The sequence below is a fragment of the Mesocricetus auratus genome, unplaced genomic scaffold, assembly GCF_017639785.1.
Source record: "Mesocricetus auratus isolate SY011 unplaced genomic scaffold, BCM_Maur_2.0 Super-Scaffold_100007, whole genome shotgun sequence".
Lineage (NCBI taxonomy): Eukaryota > Metazoa > Chordata > Mammalia > Rodentia > Cricetidae > Mesocricetus > Mesocricetus auratus.
The window spans coordinates 54,113,130-54,132,722 of NW_024429191.1; the positions used below are offsets into that span (position 1 = coordinate 54,113,130).

The 19,593-nt window shown below is 44.1% G+C and overlaps 1 protein-coding gene across 2 annotated transcripts in view; it reads left to right on the forward strand.

The window, feature by feature from the left end:
* Positions 1–18,919, forward strand: part of Pitpna (phosphatidylinositol transfer protein alpha) — a 41,072-nt gene extending 22,153 nt beyond the window's left edge. Inside the window, exons 7-12 of one of the 2 annotated variants that reach the window (XM_005067394.4) lie at positions 2,108–2,191; positions 8,709–8,786; positions 8,931–9,041; positions 9,683–9,805; positions 15,291–15,358; positions 16,380–18,919. In XM_005067394.4, the coding sequence (XP_005067451.1) occupies positions 2,108–2,191; positions 8,709–8,786; positions 8,931–9,041; positions 9,683–9,805; positions 15,291–15,335 (441 nt within the window). In that variant the 3' untranslated portion in view covers positions 15,336–15,358; positions 16,380–18,919. The remainder of the gene's footprint in view (positions 1–2,107; positions 2,192–8,708; positions 8,787–8,930; positions 9,042–9,682; positions 9,806–15,290; positions 15,359–16,379) is intronic. The other variant, XM_040749158.1, reaches the window with a different exon arrangement.
* Positions 18,920–19,593: the final 674 nt, after the last annotated feature.

The window sequence follows — 19,593 nt, forward strand, 5'->3', positions numbered from 1 at the left end:
TGCAGGCTCCTTTCTACGCTTCTCTTTTGCCTGGTTAGGAAGGTTTCTTGTCATTGATTTGCAAAATGTCATCTCTAAGATTCTTTGATGGGCTTTCTTATAGAGCTGGGATTTGTCTAAAATGCAGTTTTGGATATCCAGAAATAATATCTTTAAAACATCACAATTGGTGCCAGCACCTTAATTCCAACACTTGGGAGGCAGAGGCAGGAGGATCTCTGTGAGTTTGAGGCCAGCCTGCTCTACCGAGTGAGTTCCAGGACAGCCAGGGCTGTTAAACGGAGAAACCCTGTCTTGAAAAACAACAAAAAGCTGAGGGAAGCTGGGTGCTGGTGGTGCACGCCTGTAATACCAGCACTTGGGAGGCAGAGGCCAGCTTGGTCTACAGAGTTTGTTCCAGGACAGCCAGAGAAACCCTTTCTCAAAAAACAAAAGCAAAACAAAACAGAAAAGCTGAGGGAGCCAGATGTGGTGGCATGCACATCAGCACTCTGGAGGAAGCAGCAGGAGAATCTCTTGTGAACTGAGGTCAGTGTGGTCTACAGACTAAATTCCAGGACTGTCAGGGCTATAGAAATGAGACTTTGTTCCAAAACGAAAATTAAAAAGGAACTGATGAAAATACTCAGGTATATGTTGGTCACTGTAAAAAGAATATTAAAGGGTTAGAATCAATGGCTGGACAGGTCATAGGTCCTGGGAGAACCTAGAACTATTACTCTGCTAAATGGACATAGTATTAAGTGACTTACTGCTATACCCACAGATCAGAGCATCTCTCAACCCTCTGCAGAGAGGAGCTTCTCTCAGCAGCTTCCAGTTAACACAGAGACCCCCTGTGGAGAATAAAAGGCTGTGAAGGCACTCGGGAGGCAGAGGCAGGCGGATCTCTGTAAGTTCGAGACCAGCCTGGACTACCAAGCGAGTTCCAGGATAGCCTCCAAAGCCACAGAGAAACCCTGTCTCGAAAAACCAAAAAAAAAAAAAAAGGCTGTGAAGTGCTCAGCCCTAAATGGGACCTTCACATTACAGTTCACCCTGCAAGCCTCAGTGGTCTTTGCAGAAGAACGGGTAGAAAGATTGTGGTTGATAACAGCAGTGTTTTCCAGACACAATGGGATGGATACACATGAACTCACATCAGTTTTAACAAGCCCTGTGAAAGCTTAGAGAGACAAAATCCCATCAAAGAGGTGGAGAGGTATGCACAAACTCTCACCACTAGTCAGGCTTGATGGTAGGCGCCTTTAACACCAGCACGCAGGAAGCAGAGTCAGGCAGATTCCCTGAATCTGAGGCCAGCATGGTCTACATAGAGAGTTCCAAGACAGTCCAGGCTACATGGATCTGGTCTCATGTCTCAAAAAAAAAAAAAAAAAAATCCCTCCACTAACTTAGGAGCTGTTGGCATTTGATTGCTAAGAGGGAGAGTATGTTGTTAGTCGGGGTTCTCTAGAGGAACGGACACAATGAATTGAGGTGGGGAGGTATTAGACTGGCTTACAGGCTGTGGTTCCACTAGTCCAGCATTGACTTTTACCCAAAGAAGATTTAAACTGAAGAAGTAGGCTCTAATGCTAGTGAAGGAATAGACTTTCACTCTCATTGCCAGCGAGAAAGTGAGGACAAACTGGCAAAGAGCAAGAGCTTCCTTCTTCCATGTCCTTTATATAGGTTGCCAGAAGGCGATGTGGACCTTCCCACTTCAAATGATTTAAAGAAAATCCCTCCCAGTTGTTCCTAACCATTCGGGTTTTAGTTAATTCCAGATGTAATCAAGTTGACAACCAAGAATAGCCATCACATAGAGTCAGTTGGGGTTTTGTTTTTTGTTTTTTGTTTTTGTTTTTGAGACAGGGTTTCTCTGTGTAGTCTTGGCTGCTCTGTAGACCAGGTTGGCTTCAAACTCACAGAGATCTGCCTGTCCCCGCTTCCTGAGTGCTGGAATTAAAGGCATAGGTGTTTAACCCTTGTGTAATTCTTTACTAGTAGGAATATCCCAACAGTGGTGTGGGAGATCTGTTTCTAGATGTCTGTTTCAGGTAAAGGATGCTTGTCACTAGCAGAACTGCACATGCATAATGAGTGGTCTCCTGCTTTCTTCCAGGTGCATAAACTGGAGCCTGAGACATGGAAACATGTGGAAGCTGTATATATAGACATTGCTGATCGAAGCCAAGTACTTAGCAAGGTAGGGCCTCCTTAGAAGACTTAGGGATGCAGAAGTGACTGGAAATGTTTTTGTTTTTTTGTTTTTGTTTTCTTTTTTTTTTTTTTAAGTTAGAAACAAGCTTGTTTCACATGTCAATCCCAGCTCCCTTTCCCTTTCCTCCTCCCCCGCATGACTTGTAAATGTTAAAGAGAACAGGGAATCTTACCCAGCTTGGTGGACAAGGAATTTCTCTCTGTGTGCATCATTTGTTTTATTGTTGTTGCTGTTTTTATGGTACTACTGGTTGAGCCCAGGGCCCCCCACATGCTAGAGAAACACTCTGCCACTCAATGATGTCCCCAGCCCTCTTTTTTTGTTTGTGTTTTTGTTTTCCTTTTTGAGATAGGGTCTCACTGTGTTGTCTTGGCAGGCCTGGAATGCAAAGATTAATCTGCTTCTTCCTCCCAAGTGCTGAGATTAAAGTTGTGCACCACCACACCTCCCAAGGCTTGTTTGTTTGTTTGTTTGTTTTTAGTTTGTTGAGGCAGGGTTTCTCTGTGTAGTCCTGAGTATCCTGGAGCTCATTATGTAGACCAGCCTGACGTTAAATTAAATTCATAGAGCTATGTCTGCCTCTCCTGTGTGGCTGGTTTTTTTTTTTTTTTTTTTTTTTGGTTTTTCGAGACAGGGTTTCTCTGTATTGTTTTGGAAGCTGTCGGTCCAGCCTGGCTTCGAACTCAGAGATCCACCTGCCTCTGCCTCCCGAGTGCTGGGATTAAAGGCGTGCACCACCACTGCCCGGCTGTGTGGCTGGTATTAAAGGTGAGCACCACCAATACCCAGCTAACATTGGGTCTCACTAAGTTTCCTGTCCTGGCTATTTCTAAAGTCAGTGCTAAGAGTTCTCTGAGCTGGAGAGATGGCTCAGGACTTAAGAGCACTTACTGCTCTTGCAGAGGACCTGGGTTTGGCTGCTATGGGCACTGTATGCCCATGGTACACACATACATGCCTGTAGGTAAATTCTCTCTCTCTCTCTCTCTCTCTCTCTCTCTCTCTCTCTCTCTCTCTCTCTCTCTCTCTCTCTCTCTCTCTCTCTCTCTCTCTCTCTCTCTCTCTCTCACGCACTCACTCACTCACTCACTCACTCACTCACTCACTCTTTGTTTCTTGGCTCAGTGATTAAAGTTACTTGCCACCAAGCCAACAACCCGAGCTGGATATCTTCTACCCACGTGGTAGAGGGAAAGTACTGACATCTTTTTTTTTTTCTTTTTTTGTTTTTATAAGACAGGGTTTCTCTGTATACTGACATCTTCAAGTTGTCTCCTGACCGTCCCATGCACACAATCACAAACACTCGGGTGCATACACACCCATGATAAGGGAGTTAGAGAACTAGATGGAATCAGTCCTTTTCTTTGTATAGACTCAAATTCAGAGCATCAGGTTTATGCAGCAATACTTTTACATGCGGGACCTTAATTTTACTTATTATTATTTTATCTCTCTAAAATACACATGTGATGTCAGAGAAGAGCTATTTGAGTTGTTTTCTTCCACTGTGAGTTTTAGGGATCAGGCTCAAGTCATCAGGCTTGCTGGGCAAGAGCTTCTGTCCACTGAGCCATCTTTCCAGCCGTGACTGAGATGTTTTCATTGGTGTATACTCAGTGTGGTGGCACATGCCTAGAATCGTATTACTCAGAAGCTGAAGCGAGATGATTAGGTGTCCCAGGGCAGCTTGGGCTTATAGTGAGACTTTCAAAAAATAAAACAACCTTTTTTTTCCTCTATTTTTTTAATTTAAATTAGAAACAAACGTGTTGTACATGTTAATCCCAGTTCCCTCTCCCTCCCCTCCTCCCCTTTCCCCCACTAACCTTCTATCCCATCCCCTTTTTGCTCCCCAGGGAGGGTGAGGCCTTCCATGAGGAATCTTCAAAGTCTGTCATGTCCTTTGGAGCAGGGCCTATGCTCTCCCCTGTATATCTAGGCTGAGAGAGTATCCCTCTATGTGGAAAGGGCTCCCAAAATCCACTTGTGTGCTAGGGATAAATACTGATCTACTACCAGAGGCTCCATAGATTGCTGAGGCCTCCTCACTGACACCCACGCTCAGGGGGTCTGGATCGGTCCTATGCTGGTTTCCCAGCTATCAGTCTGGTGTCCATGAACTCCCTGTAAAACAACCCTTTTTATTGAAATACAATATACACAGCAAAGTGAATACACGATCAGGTGAGTTCTCAAACTGAATATGTGAATGTATTTCACAAATATTAGAATAATAAGAACTTTGGTTCTTTGAGTAACATCTCATCACTATTGTGGGAGTATAGGGAATATCACAAAAACAATAATGCTGATCAGGTATGGTGTTGCAGGCCTTTTATCCCAACACTTGGGAGGTAGAAAAAGGTGGATCTCTATGAGTTTGGGGCCAGTCTAGTTATAGGACAACCAGGACTATATAAAGAGGCCCTGTCTCAAAAAAAGAAAAAACAAAAAGTTGGGCGTTGGTGGCCCACACCTTTAACCCCAGCACTCAGAAGTCAGAGGCAGGTGGATCTCTGTGAGTTCAAGGCCAGCCTGGTCTACAGAGTAAGTTCCAGGACAGCCTCCAAAAACTACACAGAGAAACCCTGTCTTGGAAGAAAATTCATTTCAGCTGAATGTGGTATTTGCATGCCTTTAATCCCAGGTGGACCTATAAAAATATAAGGGCAGCATAGTCTGTGTATACAGTTTTAGAACAATAATGGCTCCATAGAGAGACCCTGTCATAAATATATATGTGTATGTATGTATATATTAAAAATCAATTTCCATTTAAAAATAGATAAAGGGGCTGGAGAGTTGGCTCAGTGGTTAACACACTTGTTCCCAGCATCCATGTGGTGACTTACAGTAGCTCCAATGTGAGGTGGTGGGATCTCCGTGGACAATAGGCCACATACATGGTACACATACATCCATGCAGGCAAATATTCATACATTTAAAAATAAAATAAAAAAATAGGTAAGAATGCTAGGTTGGTGGGTGCATGTCTACAGCTCCCATTCATGACTTGGGAAGGGGCAGAAGGAAGTTCAGTAGCTCAAGATCATCCTCAGCTGAGTTTGAGGCCTGCCTGGGTTACATTGGTTCCTGCCTCTCAAAATCCAAAACTAAGGCCAGGTGGGGATGGAGGGTGGAGGGCCCACCTTTAATCCCAGCCCTCAGGAGGTAGAGACAGGTGCATCTACCTCAGTTGGAAGCCATCCTGGTCTACAGAGTGAGTTCCAGGACAGCTAGAGCCACACAGAGAAACACTGTCTGGAAAAAACAAATAAATGAACAAATCCAAACTAGATAGATGAATGGATAGATAGATGGGAAGATACTAGTAAATGAAGCCTGCCTAGTAATACATAAGAGGATACATCCTAAACATTGGATACTTCCAGTAATTACTTTTTATTTTTAAATTTACTTTTGATCATTTACTTGTTTACTTACTTTTTGTGTGTATTAAGGATTATCCACAGTAGGCATGTGGAGTCAGAGGCCAACTTCTGCTTCTCCTGAGTGATCCTACAATGAAACTTAGTCGGTTAGATTTGGCCACCAGCAAGCGCCTTTACCTGCTACTCCCATCTTATCACTTTTTAAAACTGTTATTTTATGAAGCAGAGTTAAAGTTATTAAAAGAGATTTTAGTATAGATTTTAACTGCTGGGACTAAGAGAAAGATAGGCACTTGAGAAGAAAGTACACGCCTAAGTAAAAAGATGTGGGCCTTTGTTTTGTTTTTTTGAGACAGGGTTTCTCTGTATTGTTTTGGAGGCTGTCCTGGAACTTGCTCTGTAGACCAGGATGGCCTCAAACTCACAGAGATCCGCCTGCCTCTGCCTCCCAGTGCTGGGATTAAAGGCATTTGCCACCAACGCCAGGCTAGGTGTGGGCTTCTTGAAGGAGTGTCAACATCAGTATTGATTTTAACCAGGTGTGGTGGTGCATGCCTTTAATCCCAGCACTGGGAAGGCAGAGGCAGGGGGACCTCTTGAGTTCGAGGTCACCCTGGTCTGCAAAATAAGTTCCAGGACAGCCTGGGCTATTACACAGAGAAACCCTGTCCCAAAAAACAAAAACAAAAAAATGATTTTTATTAAAACAAACCAGGAGATCAAGCTAGGAAATGTTAAGAATGATGACTAATTGTCCTCAACCCTGACTATGTTTCGAATCATCTGAACAGATTTACTCATTTACTTATTTGTTGGAAACATTATCTCAGTGTAGTTATGGTGTGCTTTGAGTTAGCTATATAGCCAAGGATGGCCTTGAACTTCTCATCCTCCCACCCCCATATCCTAGGTGCTGGAATTACAGACACTTGCCACTGTGTCCAGCTACCTGAAATGTTTAAAAAAGAAAGATCACCAGGTATGGTGACTCATGCTGCTAATCCCAGTGCTTAGAAGGCTAGGGCAGGAAGATTGCCACAAATTCAAGATCATCCTGTGCTACAATATAAAAGGCTGTCAAGATGGCTTAGCAGGCGAATTTGCTGAGCCTGAGGACCTGAGTTTGGTCTCTGGAACCCACATAGTAAGAGGAAGAACCATACCATCTCTTGAAGCTGTCCTCTGCCCTCCACACGTGAGCTGCCAGTGTGTGTGAGTGCAGGATCAGACACACGTGTACACAGAGACACATACATGTACATACATTCACAAATAAGTAAATGTAAAAAGAATTTAAGGGCTGGAGAAATGGCTCAGCAGTTAAGAGCACTAACTCCTCTTCTAGAGGATCCAGGTTCAGTACCTGGCATCCACACAACAGCTCACAACTGTCTGTAACTCCATTCCAGGGGACCAGACATCCATAGCAAAACACCAATGCACATAAAATAAACAAACAAATGAATAAGAATTTAAGAAGTAAAAGGATAGAGATATAGCTCAGAGATTAAATGTGCCTGTTGCTCTTGCAGAGCTCCAAAGGATCAAACACCCTTCTCCAATCTCAAGTAAAAAAATTTTTTTCCAAGATGGTTTTTCTGTGTAACAGCCTGAGCTGTCCTGGAATTCTGTCTCCTGAGAACTGGGATCACAGGCATGTGCCTACACTGCCCAGCTGATAAATTTTAAAAAGGAAAATTCATGTTGTCCTCAACTGAAGATGTTCTAAATCACTGGGATTGGGTAGTATGGCTCAGAAATCTGTAGTTTGAAAGTCTTCTCTAGTGATTTAGATGGTCGCTTAAGTCGAACAGTCTCTAACTTGAACATTTAAACACTGTACTTGATCAGTCAGTCTGTTGACACTTTGGTACTGATAAAGTTGCAAACAAACCTGGCAGAGAACATCCCACAGGCCTCAACTTTTTTTTGTTTTTGTTTTTGTTTTGTTTTTGTTTTTCGAGACAAGGTTTCTCTGTGGCTTTGGAGGCTGTCCTGGAACTCACTCTGTAGACCTCGAACTCACAGAGATCCGCCCACAGGCCTCAACTTTGAAGCAAATATAAACAGTCTGTCTTAGTTAGGGTTAGTATTGCTGTGATGAAATACCATAATCAAAGCAACGTGGAGAGGAAAGGGTCTATTTGGTTTATGCTTCCACATCTCTCTTCGTCATCAAAGGAAATTGGGACAGGAACTCAAACAGAGCCCGAACCTGGAGTCAGGAGCTGAGCAGAGGCCATGGAGGGGAGGGAGCTGCTTACTGGCTTGTTCCTCGTGGCTTGCTCAGCCTGTTTTCTTTTCTTTTTTTTTTTTTTTTTGGTTTTTTTGAGGCAGGGTTTCTCTGTATTGTTTTGGAGCTGGAACTCGCAGGGATTCACCTGCCTCTGCCTCCTGAGTGCTGGGATTAAAGGCCTGCACCACCAACACCCCGCCAGCCTGTTTTCTTGTAGAGCCCAGAACCCCCATCCCAGGGGTAGCACCACCTACCATGGGCTGGACCCTCCCCCATCAGTCACTAATCAAGAAAATGCCCTATAGGTTTGCTTATATTTTCTTTTTCTCTCTCTCTCTCTTTTTTTTTTTTTTTTTTTGGACACAGTTTTTCTGTGTACCCTTGACTACCCTGGAACTCTCTCTGTAGACTACATTGCCTTGAACTCACAAAGATCTGCTTGCCTTTGTCTCCCAAGTGCTGGGATTAAAGGCTTGTGCCACCACCACTAGGCTTGGAAGCATTTTCTTAATTGAGATCCCCTCTTCTCAGATGATTTTAGCTTGGTCAAGTTAGGTTAAAACTATCCACAACACAATTCTATATCTTGTTTATAACATTTTCCCTTACTTGAAGTATACCAGCAACTTCAAGAACTGCTAAATCTGGGCATGATAGCAGAAGCAGGTGGATGTCTGTGTTCGAAGTCAGCTTGGTCTAATTCATTGGTGCAGGCCAGCCAGGGATGCATAGACCCTGTCTCAAAGCAGACAAACCAAAAAAACTGGTATGAAATGCTCTCTAATGAAAAATTTGCTCTTTCTTCATCCTCATCCTCCGTTTCCCCTCCCCTCACATTCTCTCTTCCAACCCTATTTCCACTATTTTCAGGATTACAAGGCAGAAGAAGACCCAGCAAAATTTAAATCTGCCAAAACAGGACGAGGACCTTTGGGCCCAAATTGGAAGGTACAGTTCCGAGCCTTACCACCAGGGGGCCAGGCATGCTGTGGGTGGGTCTCTCCTCATGGAGGAGGGTGTGAGTGGGGTTCGGACAGCCTGGGGCCTTTCTTTCTAGTTACCAGCCTGCCTCTGGGTATTTTTCTAATGCAGCAAGAACTTGTAAATCAGAAAGACTGCCCATATATGTGTGCATACAAACTGGTTACTGTCAAGTTCAAGTGGTGGGGCTTGCAGAACAAAGTGGAAAACTTTATACATAAGGTAAGTATGCAGGATGGGGTCTTCGTGTGTCTGTGTCTCTGTGTTGGGTAGAGCAGTTTGGCTCAGTAACAGTGACCTGTTTCCTCTGTTGCTGGCGTTGGATCTTTGGTTTGCTTTGCTATCCCTTGCACATACTGTCCTACAGTTTAATGCTGTCCATCCGCACGTGACAAGGAAAGAAACTGAGGAGAAAGAAGGAAACAGGAAAGGATTTGCTGTGGTTGAAGTATAAATAAAACTCATCTCCTTTTTCTTGAAGCCAAAAGGCAAGAGGCACAGTGTCCTAAGCCTTCTGATTCTCACATATGTTAGGATCACACTTTTGAACCATTTCTCATATGCTGGCTAGTGGTGTTAGGCACCAGAGACAGTAGGAAATGCAGCTGTTGTTAGGATCCTCGGCTTGACCAGATCCACGAACTGCCTGTCTTGACAGCATTTGGACAGCCATCCTTATTGCAACACTTACCTGCCAGAAACAGGAAGGCAAACGTCACTGACCTGTGTCTGATCCAGATAAGGCAGCCGGCCATCACTCCTACCCTTTACCCCATTAAACTATAGGTGTTAGTGGATGCCCTGGGGGGACTGAGCAGGAGCTTTCACCTTTTGGGTTTTGACTCACTTCCCTCCTTTTACAGCAAGAGAAGCGTCTGTTTACAAACTTTCACAGGCAGCTGTTCTGTTGGCTTGATAAATGGGTTGATCTGACTATGGATGACATTCGGAGGATGGAAGAGGAGACAAAGAGACAGCTGGATGAGGTGAGTGGGATGCAGGGGACTCAGAAGGGTGACTGTTAAGGAGATTGGTGTTAGCCGGGCGGTGGTGGCGCATGCCTTTAATCCCAGCACTCGGAAGGCAGAGGCAGGCGGATCTCTGTGAGTTCGAGGCCAGGCTGTACCGACAGCCTCCAAAACAATACAGTCCACCAAAACAATACAGAGAAACCCTGTCTCGTAAATACAAAAAAAAAAAAAGGAGATTGGTGTTTGGACACATCTAAGGGTACCATCCTCATCACGCTGTTGTTCGGAGAACAAGTCCAGGTCTCTTGTGGATAAGCTTACTGCCAGGCAGTATGGCAACTATAAGAACAGCCTGTGCTCGCAAATACAGTGAGGCTGAGGTCTTGGCACAGCCACAGAGACAAATATGGTAGTCTGTCTGATGCCAGTGAGTAATACAGCCGCTGCAGTGATTCTTCAGTGTGGGGGATGGTGCTGGGCTGGGAACTTGAGGTGACCCTGGGTCCGGGCAGGCTAGGCTGCTCTGCCAACAGCACCCACGTTACCTAGCGAGAGCAGCCGCACCACATGCAGAAGCCCACTGCTCTGGGTGGTTGTGAGCTCTTTTTGCAGCTTGGAGGATGTTTTTGTTTTTTGACTTTTGTTTAGGTGTTTTGTTTTTTAGTTTGGCATGGATCCCAGGAGGAGGGCAGTGTGCTCTCCGGGAGCCTGAAGACCCAGCACTCTTGCCTCTTTTAAGGAAGCTTCCCTGAGAGATCCACTTAGAGGAGATGCTTGGTGAAAACCACCAGGCAGGCATTGGTTTCTGCACTTGTGCATACGCTATCCTGCAGTGTGAGAAGGACATCATCAGCTGAGGCAGGGGAGGCTCTGAGACCTAAGCACTAAGCACTGCTATGCTGTGACCTGCGGGTGACAGAGTAAAAGCCCATTGCTGTCTGGCTCGGCCACATGTGCCCTCTTAAGGCAGGCAGGCAGGCAGGCAGCTCCTATTTCTTAGTGACTGCATCCTTTGCTCTTGGATTGGCTGAATGTCCAGCAGGGCATGCACTGTCCAGCGGCCTCACCCAGCTCTCTTGCCTGGTCTCAGTTGAGAGCCTGGCTCTGGTGCCTTGGTGCACGGGACACATCCCAGGATCTCCCAGTGCTGGCCTGGGGTTGAAGCTGAGCCGGGAAGCCCTCCTTTCTTGTAGAGCCTCCCAGGCAGGGAACTGTTTTTACCTTCTTGGATGACATTCTTCCTGGGCTGACTCACTGATAAGTGTTGTGCAAGTTGGTTCCTGCTGAAGGTGAATGCTCTGGTTATTCATTCAGCTACATATAAGAGGCAAGTTGTGGGATTTGGGGCACAGTCCCTGCTTCTTAGGTAGGAGTCCTCAGGAAGTTATAGGCCTGAGTGACTTTGCTGATTCTCTGAATGAGAGAGAGACTTGAATCTTTTGGTCACCCTAGTCATGACCAGAACAACAGCAATAAAAAAGCTAGCAAATGGGGCAGCAGAAAGATTTTAACTGGGATTTGACAGTTAATGTTCAGTCATCCCTGCCTAGCAATGGTCAGGATAAAGTAATTGGTTTTGGGGAAACATTTACTATTCTTTGTATGTTCTTTGGAGCTATTAACATGGGTAAGGTTTGGGATTTAATCCACAGCACCAATAAATAAATAAGCAAATACACAAGCAAATAAATAAATAAGAGCTGTGCTCTAATTATTGGAAGAAGTCTGCAGGTGATCTTAGGGATCTCTTCCTCACACCTCAAGCTTGGTAGTCCCCAGAGTGAGGACTTTGTTTTTAACATGTGCCCACTCCTGCTTACAATGTCCCTCCATTCTATAGAGGGTTGTGCCATTAGCTGAGATGCTCACTGCTTTCCAGGGGAAGTGTGGGTGCAAGCAACCTCTTTGGAATTAGAATTTTAAAATTAACTTGTAATGGAAGAGTAAGACCCAACTCTGTGTCATTGTGGAACATGTTTTAACCTCTAGCAACTGTATAATGTGCTAATTCAAGCCCTAGCTTTTCTCTCATTTAAAAATTTATTTGTTGGGCTGTGATATGGCTTGCTGGAAAAGCACTTGTCTAGCAGTCACGAGGCTGGGTTTGATTTCCAATACCATGTACACAAAACTTTTACAAGAATTGTGGGGGGTTTTTTGGTTTTTGTTTTTTGTTTTTGTTTTTTTGGTTTTTCGAGACAGGATTTCTCTGTATTGTTTTAGAGGCTGTCCTGGAACTCACTCTGTAGAACAGGCTGACCTGGAACTCACAGAGATCCGCCTGCCTCTGCCTCCCAGTGCTGGGATTAAAGGTGTGAATCACCACCATACTTCTGCATTTTTAAATTATTTGTTTATAGTTATAACTTCTCAAATTTATTTGTTTTTAATTTTTAAAGACTGATTTTTTTAAACATTTTATTTATTGTATTTATTTATGTAAGTTCATACATGCTGTGAAACTTGTGGGGAGGTCAGAAGACTACTTTGGGCAGTCAGTTCTCTCCTTTTAGCATGTGGGTGGGTGGCTTCTAGGGTTTGAACTTGGGCTTTCAGGCTTGATAGCTGAAGCCTTTGCCTGCTGAACCATCTTGTAGGCCCCCGCTAGTTTTTTTTTTTTTTTTTTGGTTTTTTTTTTTTGGTTTTTCGAGACAGGGTTTCTCTGTGGCTTTGGAGGCTGTTCTGGAACTAGCTCTTGTAGACCAGGCTGGCCTCGAACTCACAGAAATCCGCCTGCCTCCCCCACTAGTTTCTTTAGTAGTTCTCTTCTGCATCATGAATTTTGGTTGACTCATTCATTATTTAGTGCTTATGAGTTTATCACTGTCTTTCCCAAATAAACTCCACAGTCTACTCTAACCTTTTTTTTCTTTACTTTTGGAGACAATGTCTTACTATTATAGCCCAGGCTGGCTTGGAACTCCTATGTAGAGCTAGAGCAGGCTGACCTTGAGGTCACAGATTGATTAATTTTGAGATGTGGTCTTACTCTGTAGCCCAGGCTGGCTGGAAACTCAGTAAGTACTTGAGGATAACCTTGAACTCCTGATTTTTCCAGCCTCTATCTCCCAAGCCCTAGGATCACAAGTATGAACTATCATCCTTGGCATTCCTTTATTTTATTTTGTTGTGAAAATATTTGTACATATGTCATAGTCCATGTGGAGGCAGTGGACAGCCTGGAGTATGGGTTCTCACCTTCTACTTTGTTTGAGCCAGGGTCACATTTTTTTTTTTTCATTGCATATTGCCAGCATGGTCCTTGAGTACCTGGGGAGTGGCCTGGGAGCTGGGAGATTATAATCTTGTGCCTACTGCATTTGGCTTTACACAGGTTCTGGGGATTCAAGTTCAGGTACTCATGCTTACATGAACAATCTACCTGGCCCCTCTTTCTATATTATTTTCCTTTTCTACAATTATCACTTAAAAATTGTTTCTTGAGGTTTCTTTCTTTCTTTTTTTTTTTTTTAAACAAGACAGGGTTTCTCTGTATTGTTTTGGAGGCTATCGGTCCAGCCCAGCCTCTGCCTCCCAAGTGCTGGGATTAAAGGCGTGCTCCACCACCACCCAGCTTCTTGAGGTTTCTTTGTGTTACCTAAATGAGTTCTTTTGTTCTTAGACTCTCTGTATTTCAGTTAGGGGCTTCTTTGTACTTTCCTAGTCAGGGGCTTTCTCACTTCAGGAGTGGGCTCCATTATGGAACAGTCAGGTCATTATGGGGAGCTCCAACTGTGTAAAGAGACTGCTCATCCTGCCTCCCTCATCACTTGCTATGACATTGACAGCTGAATCTGAGCAAGGGTTCCAGTCATTGGAGCTTAACTTACTCCCATATTCTGCATCAGGCCCCTAGCTGAGGCCTCAACACTCCCAGAGAATGAAGGCTTTAGCTGCAGCAGGAAATGCAGAAGGTTTCAAAAAAATAAAAACACTGGACAGAGGCGGGTAGATCTTTGTCAATTCAAGGCCAGCCTAGACTACAAAGCAAGTTCCAGGACAGCCAGAGAAACCCTGTCTTGGAAAATAAATAAGTAAATAAAACAAGGCAAAACAAAACCCTTCACATTATATAGGCTTCAAGGAACAGGAAATGAGCATTCTTAGGACATTTACTATAAGCCTAAAACAATGAGACAGTGAGTTATTTCAGTAGCACCCCTTGTTCCTTGACAGGAAGGGAAGTGGCCACATTCTTTGATAGGAAGTTGCATCTTTTTTTAAGATTTTTTTAGATTGATTTATTATTTTATATGTATGAGAGTTTTGCCTGCATGTATGTATGTGCACCTCAAGTACAGCTGGTACCTATTGAAACCAAAGGAGAAATCTAAGTCCCCTAGGACTAGAGTTAGGGTTATAAGTTGCCATGTTACAAGTTGCTGGAAGTCGAACCCACGTCCTTTGCCAAGAGGAACAAGTACTCTTAACTGCTAAGCCAACTCTCTCAGGAAGCTCAGTTGTCTTAATAGAAACAGAAAGGCAGGATATCTGAGATCAGTACCTGGAACTCAATAAAAATGGAAGGAGAAACCCACTCCTGAAAGTTGTTCTCTGACCTCTACATGTGTACCATGGTATGTACATGCCCAACTCCCCACCCTCACATACCTTTTAATTTTAAAAAGTAATAGGCTTTTTGGGGGCTACTTCCTCAGTTCACTAGCCCACTCTCACTCTTGAGTGCCTTTTCCTTTCTTAATAAGCAGTCTCTGGGCCAGAGAGATGGTTTAGTGGTTGGCACTTGTTGCTATTGCAGAGGACTGAGGTTTGAGTCCCATCACCCACATGGCAGTTTAGGACCCTCTGTAACAAGATGCAATGCTCTCTTCTGGCCTCTATAGGCACCAGATACATACAAGCAGGCAAAATACTCATGCACATAAAATAAAAATAAGCAGTCTATTTCTATTTTGTACTTAAACTTAGAAGGCATGGTTTTCTCTCCATCTCCTCCTGGCATGCCAGGATCTTGACATAACCCATGGTGTTTTTTGTTTGTTTTGTTTTGTTTTTTCTTAAACTCCACTAAAATTGTCCTTGAGCTTCAAAAATAAAACCAAGTAAAAATTAAAAATTAAGAAAATAAATAAAAGCAGAGAGAAAATAGGTTCTGGCTTAGCCGTAGTAAATTTTAAGTTGTGGTGGATGGTTAGACCTGTGACAGAACTACACATGGTATGGCTACGGTATTATTCATGCAGACTAATATTCTTTTTGTTTGTTTGCTTTTCAAGACAGGTGTAACAGCTCTGCTTGTCCTAGAACTTGCTCCATAAACCAGTTTGGCCTTGAACTCACAGAGATCCCCCTGCCTCTGCCTCCCAAGCTCTGAGATTAAAGGCGTTTGCCACCATTACCTGGCTTCTTATTTTTGCTTTGTGTACACATGCAAATGGTTTGTGGTATCATCTGTTGGCAGGACTGAGAAGTCAAGGGTGCATTTATGGTAGGGTTCTATCAGCAACAAAAACTTTCTTTCCCCTTTTTTCTGTTCTAGATGAGACAAAAGGACCCAGTGAAAGGAATGACAGCAGATGACTAATGCTACCCACCCCTTTCTGCACTGTATGTACTGAATTTCATTTTCACTGTGCATGGAGTCCTCAATGCCTCAGAAACTCACTGTGAAATGAGAAAATCTACTTCATTCCTCATCCTTCACTCTAGGAATAGAGATGACTGTTAAAGACTGAACTCCTGGGTGTCTGTGGGAAGGAATTATGGCTATTAGCTTTCTGGGCATATTTTATAACCACCCATATGCAGATGGACATGGGCAGGGTGTTGACAAGTGGAGGTGGTGTGCAGTAGAAGCACAGTTCATTGCCACTAATCACTGTTTCCCACATCATAAGTTCACACTGTCATGCTGGAGCACTTCCTGTACTCATGCCAGCATCGACTCTAGCTCTCTAACACTGGCATTCCCTACCCTTCCCTTGGAAAACTGTCTGGACAGCTTTGGCATTTACTTTATAGTATTCATCCTCATTTGATACCCTCCTGGTACTGATATACTAAGTAGCTCTGTTTTCAAAAAGGGCAGCATCTTCCAGATGCAGAAGACTTTTTACCAAGTCATAGGACCAAGATGGAATGTCCCTTGTTTTATGTGTCATTCTTCCCCAAGGCCTGTCCTTCCATTACATCCCAATGCTGGCTCCTCTCCAATGTGCGTGTATACTTCAACTCATTCTGAAGCACAGAATGAAACACCTGGCTCTGCCCCACTTAGACTGTAAGGAAATTATTTGATCAAAGACTGAGCCTAGGGCCTTTCTGCACTCTGGCTGTTCCATGGTTCTTTTTCTTCCAGTATTGAGAATCAAACCCTGGGCTGGGTGCATTCCAGGCAGGCACTATCTATCCCCAGCCTAACCCATGTTCTTAAGCAGCTTCTGGGAGATGGACGGGGAGAGTTAAGTAGATGCCAGTTATGCAGTCACAACCAGGGCCTTAGTACCCTCTCTCCCCAGGGCCTCCACCAATTGACATCCTTCCTCCTGCAATTCCTCCACTCATCATGATTTTACTGTGTGCTTGTTTTCCCTTGTTGCTTCCTTAATGTTTTCTATTTCTTTTCTAGTTTTGCAAGACAGTGGTCAACAGGAAGGCCCAGCAGCTCCACCCTCCTGAGTGGCAGGCCGTCTTTGGATGCAGCCTTTCTGTGCTCATTCTTCAGGCAACTTTCAATCCCTTACTGTAGCTATTTCTAGATGCCCTTTAACATTGTGAACAAATAGACCGTCTGGTATTACAAAGCCTGTGTGTGCGGGAGACTGATCCTCTAAGATACATGGTGTAAGCTGCTGTATTTACAGCTTACCCCTCTCTCCATTGTGTCCTGACCCATTTCTGTATGCCCTCCCCCTTTATTTCCAAGTGACATTTTTAGTCTTTCAAATGAGCTGCCTTTTGTGATGTGATTATTTAAGCTCACTTACTTCAGCCTTGGGATAAACTGAGATATTTTGTTTCCTGGGCAGATCTTTGACAATGTTAAGTATTCACTTGGGGAGAGAGGAGGAGTTAAAAATACAGAGATACCTGCCCCCAGTTCCACACAATAGGAATGTGGTTTCATAACCCTGACCTCTGCTCCTAGTAATCTCTTGTTCAAGTGCTCTAAGCACCAAGAAGGTACCCAAGGCCCAGTCAGTCTAAGGAAATTTAGCAAATAATAAATAACCCCTACTCGAGTCATTGTATCTCTGGTTAATATTCTTAGACATCTTGGCTTCTCAGTCCTCCTGTTGCCCACTCTGTCAGAATCTCTTTGCAGAACCTACAAGAAACCCATTCACTCCCCACCTGGAGAGTTGTCCAGTGTGGCCTGTAGACACCAATCAGACCCTGAGGAGCTCTGTATGTCCATGCTCCTCTTCCCTTTTGGGCTGGTGCTGCCACTCAGCAATAATCCTGTGTCTGTGCTTTCATAGGTCCCTGTCCTCCTCTTTGAGGCTGGTTAGGATGCAAGAGTCCTGGTCTTTTCATGCTGCACAAAACAAGCATGCAAAAAGCTTTTTTCCCTAGCAAAACACGTCCCTTCCTGTTTCCAGTCACTGGAAAGGCATTTGCGGATCAAGAACTTGGCCCATGCTGCCCCATGCTGAGTTCTGTGCTGGACAATCAAAAGCAAGCGGTGATTGTAGCCTACAACTCTTACCACAGTAGGCTGGAGAAGTCCAGGCTCTGGGAGAGTAGAAGCTACTGAGTACTTGCTAATTTTTCTAAATTGGCAGAAACTGAGTATGTCTTCCTGTGGGAGAATGTGAGCTTGATGTGTCACCTGACATTTCCCAAACCTTGTTTAGTCAGTCAGCTAATGCTAGCCTGGGTGTCTGTTAGAGAGAGACGAAGTCGTTGTTAGGGAGGAAGAAGTAGGATGGAGTCATTGATCCTTGTTTTTGTCTGTTTATTTGCCTTACTCATTTCTAAGTGCAATAAGGGAGTGTCTCACAGTACTGCACCTGTAAGATTCTGATTGGATGCCTCCCTATGGTCTTCCTGGAGCAAGGGTGGACAGATTTGGGCCCCTCAAAATGGTTAGGTCTCATCTTCATTGAGGTTCTTTTGAGACCAGGAGATGTCCTGTTACAGAAACCTCCTCTGTATTAGTCTCCTCGCCTTGTGGAGTCTTTAGAAACACACTCGGGGCTGTTCCATGGTTCTCTAATGCTTAGGATCAAACCCTTGGATGATGATTAGCATCTCAGTTGCTAGTAGTATGGGAAAGTTGGAGAAAAGGCATTCCTAATGGAGGAAAGTATATGTTCTCCTACAAGCTCTGTATTACCTGTCAATCATATTTGTGCTGGAAGGTTTTCCTTCATCCACTAGGTTGAAGTCCAGATGTGAGTTATCTTGAGGGAGACTCATACTCTAAGCAGACACAGCGGTGTGAGGTCAGATGTTGGTCTCCTTCAGCACTTCTTTGAGATCCACACATATCAGTCACATCAGCTCCAGTTCCGGCTTGCTCTCATCTGCCTTTGCTCTAGCTCCTCCTGCCTCCCCACCTGTTGCCCACATTTGAAAGCATCCAAATGTTACGAACTAGAATTTCCTGAGATTAGTCTGGATTTAGGGCTCCTGCCCATGTTAAAAAAAAACACACACAAAAGAGGGATGTCCTTGGTCTGTCCCATCCCCGTGGGTGGTGTTGCTGCTGGGCAAGTGTTGGCTTTTAAGTATCCCCTTTCCTTATATGTCCCCCAAACTGGCTCTCATTTGAAGGGCTCAAGTCTGGTGATAATCCCTGAGGGTGTGTCATGCCCCTTCAGACTGACTGCTCCCCTTAGACTCCCAGGGTCCTACAGAATACTAAAAGCCACAATGCCTCTGCACAGGGCCTACTGGCCTCTGGTCTCCTTGTGGAGAGGCATTGGGGAGGGACAGGATGAGGTCAGTGTTGTGGGCATTGTATGTCCAAGTTCTCCTTTTCCAGCCCCACCCCCACCCCCACTTACTTGGGGTGGTTCTTAGTGCTGCTTCTTTTACAAACCACACTTTGTAGAACTGACTAGATTACCGTGTTGATTTAATGTGAGTTTGTGCCTTTTTGTCTCAATCTTCCAATACAGGTATATTGGGAAAAAAAGCAGTCTAATAAAATTCTAGACAGAGTTTTTGGAGTCCAGCTTATTAGTGATACTCCAATGTCCGTTTTCCAATTTAGATATCCTTAAGCTCCTGCTGATGTCTCCCCAGTTTATCAGAGTAGGATTATGAAAGGGTACAATGGTGTCTCTGAAAATTTATGTAAATAAAGTATTCCTTGTCTGAAAAAAAATTCATAGCCATTTGGGCTGGGGTTATAACTTAGTGGTAGTCCTTACCTAACAGACATGGAAAGAAGTCACATTAAAATACTCCCTTGTTGACAATGTGTATCTCAATTAGCCATTTTTGCTTTTTTTTTTTTTTTTTCTTCTTCTTCTTCTTCTTTGAGACAGGGTTTCTCTGTATTATTGTTTTGGAGGCTGTCCTGGAACTCGATCTGTAGACCAGGCTGGTCTCGAACTCACAGAGATCTGCCTGCCTCTGCCTCCCGAGTGTTGGGATTAAAGGTGTGTGCCACCAATACCTGGCCCATTTTTGCTTTGTCTCCCTCTTTTAGTCTACTAAACAACACATTTACTTTTTTAAAAAAGATTTATTGTGTATACAGTATTCTGTCTGCATGTATGATTGCAGGCCAGAGGAGGGCTCCAGATCTCATTACAAAATGGCTGTGAGTCAAAATGTGGGTACTGGGAATTGAACTCAGGACTTCTGGAAGAGCAGCCAGTGCTCTTAAC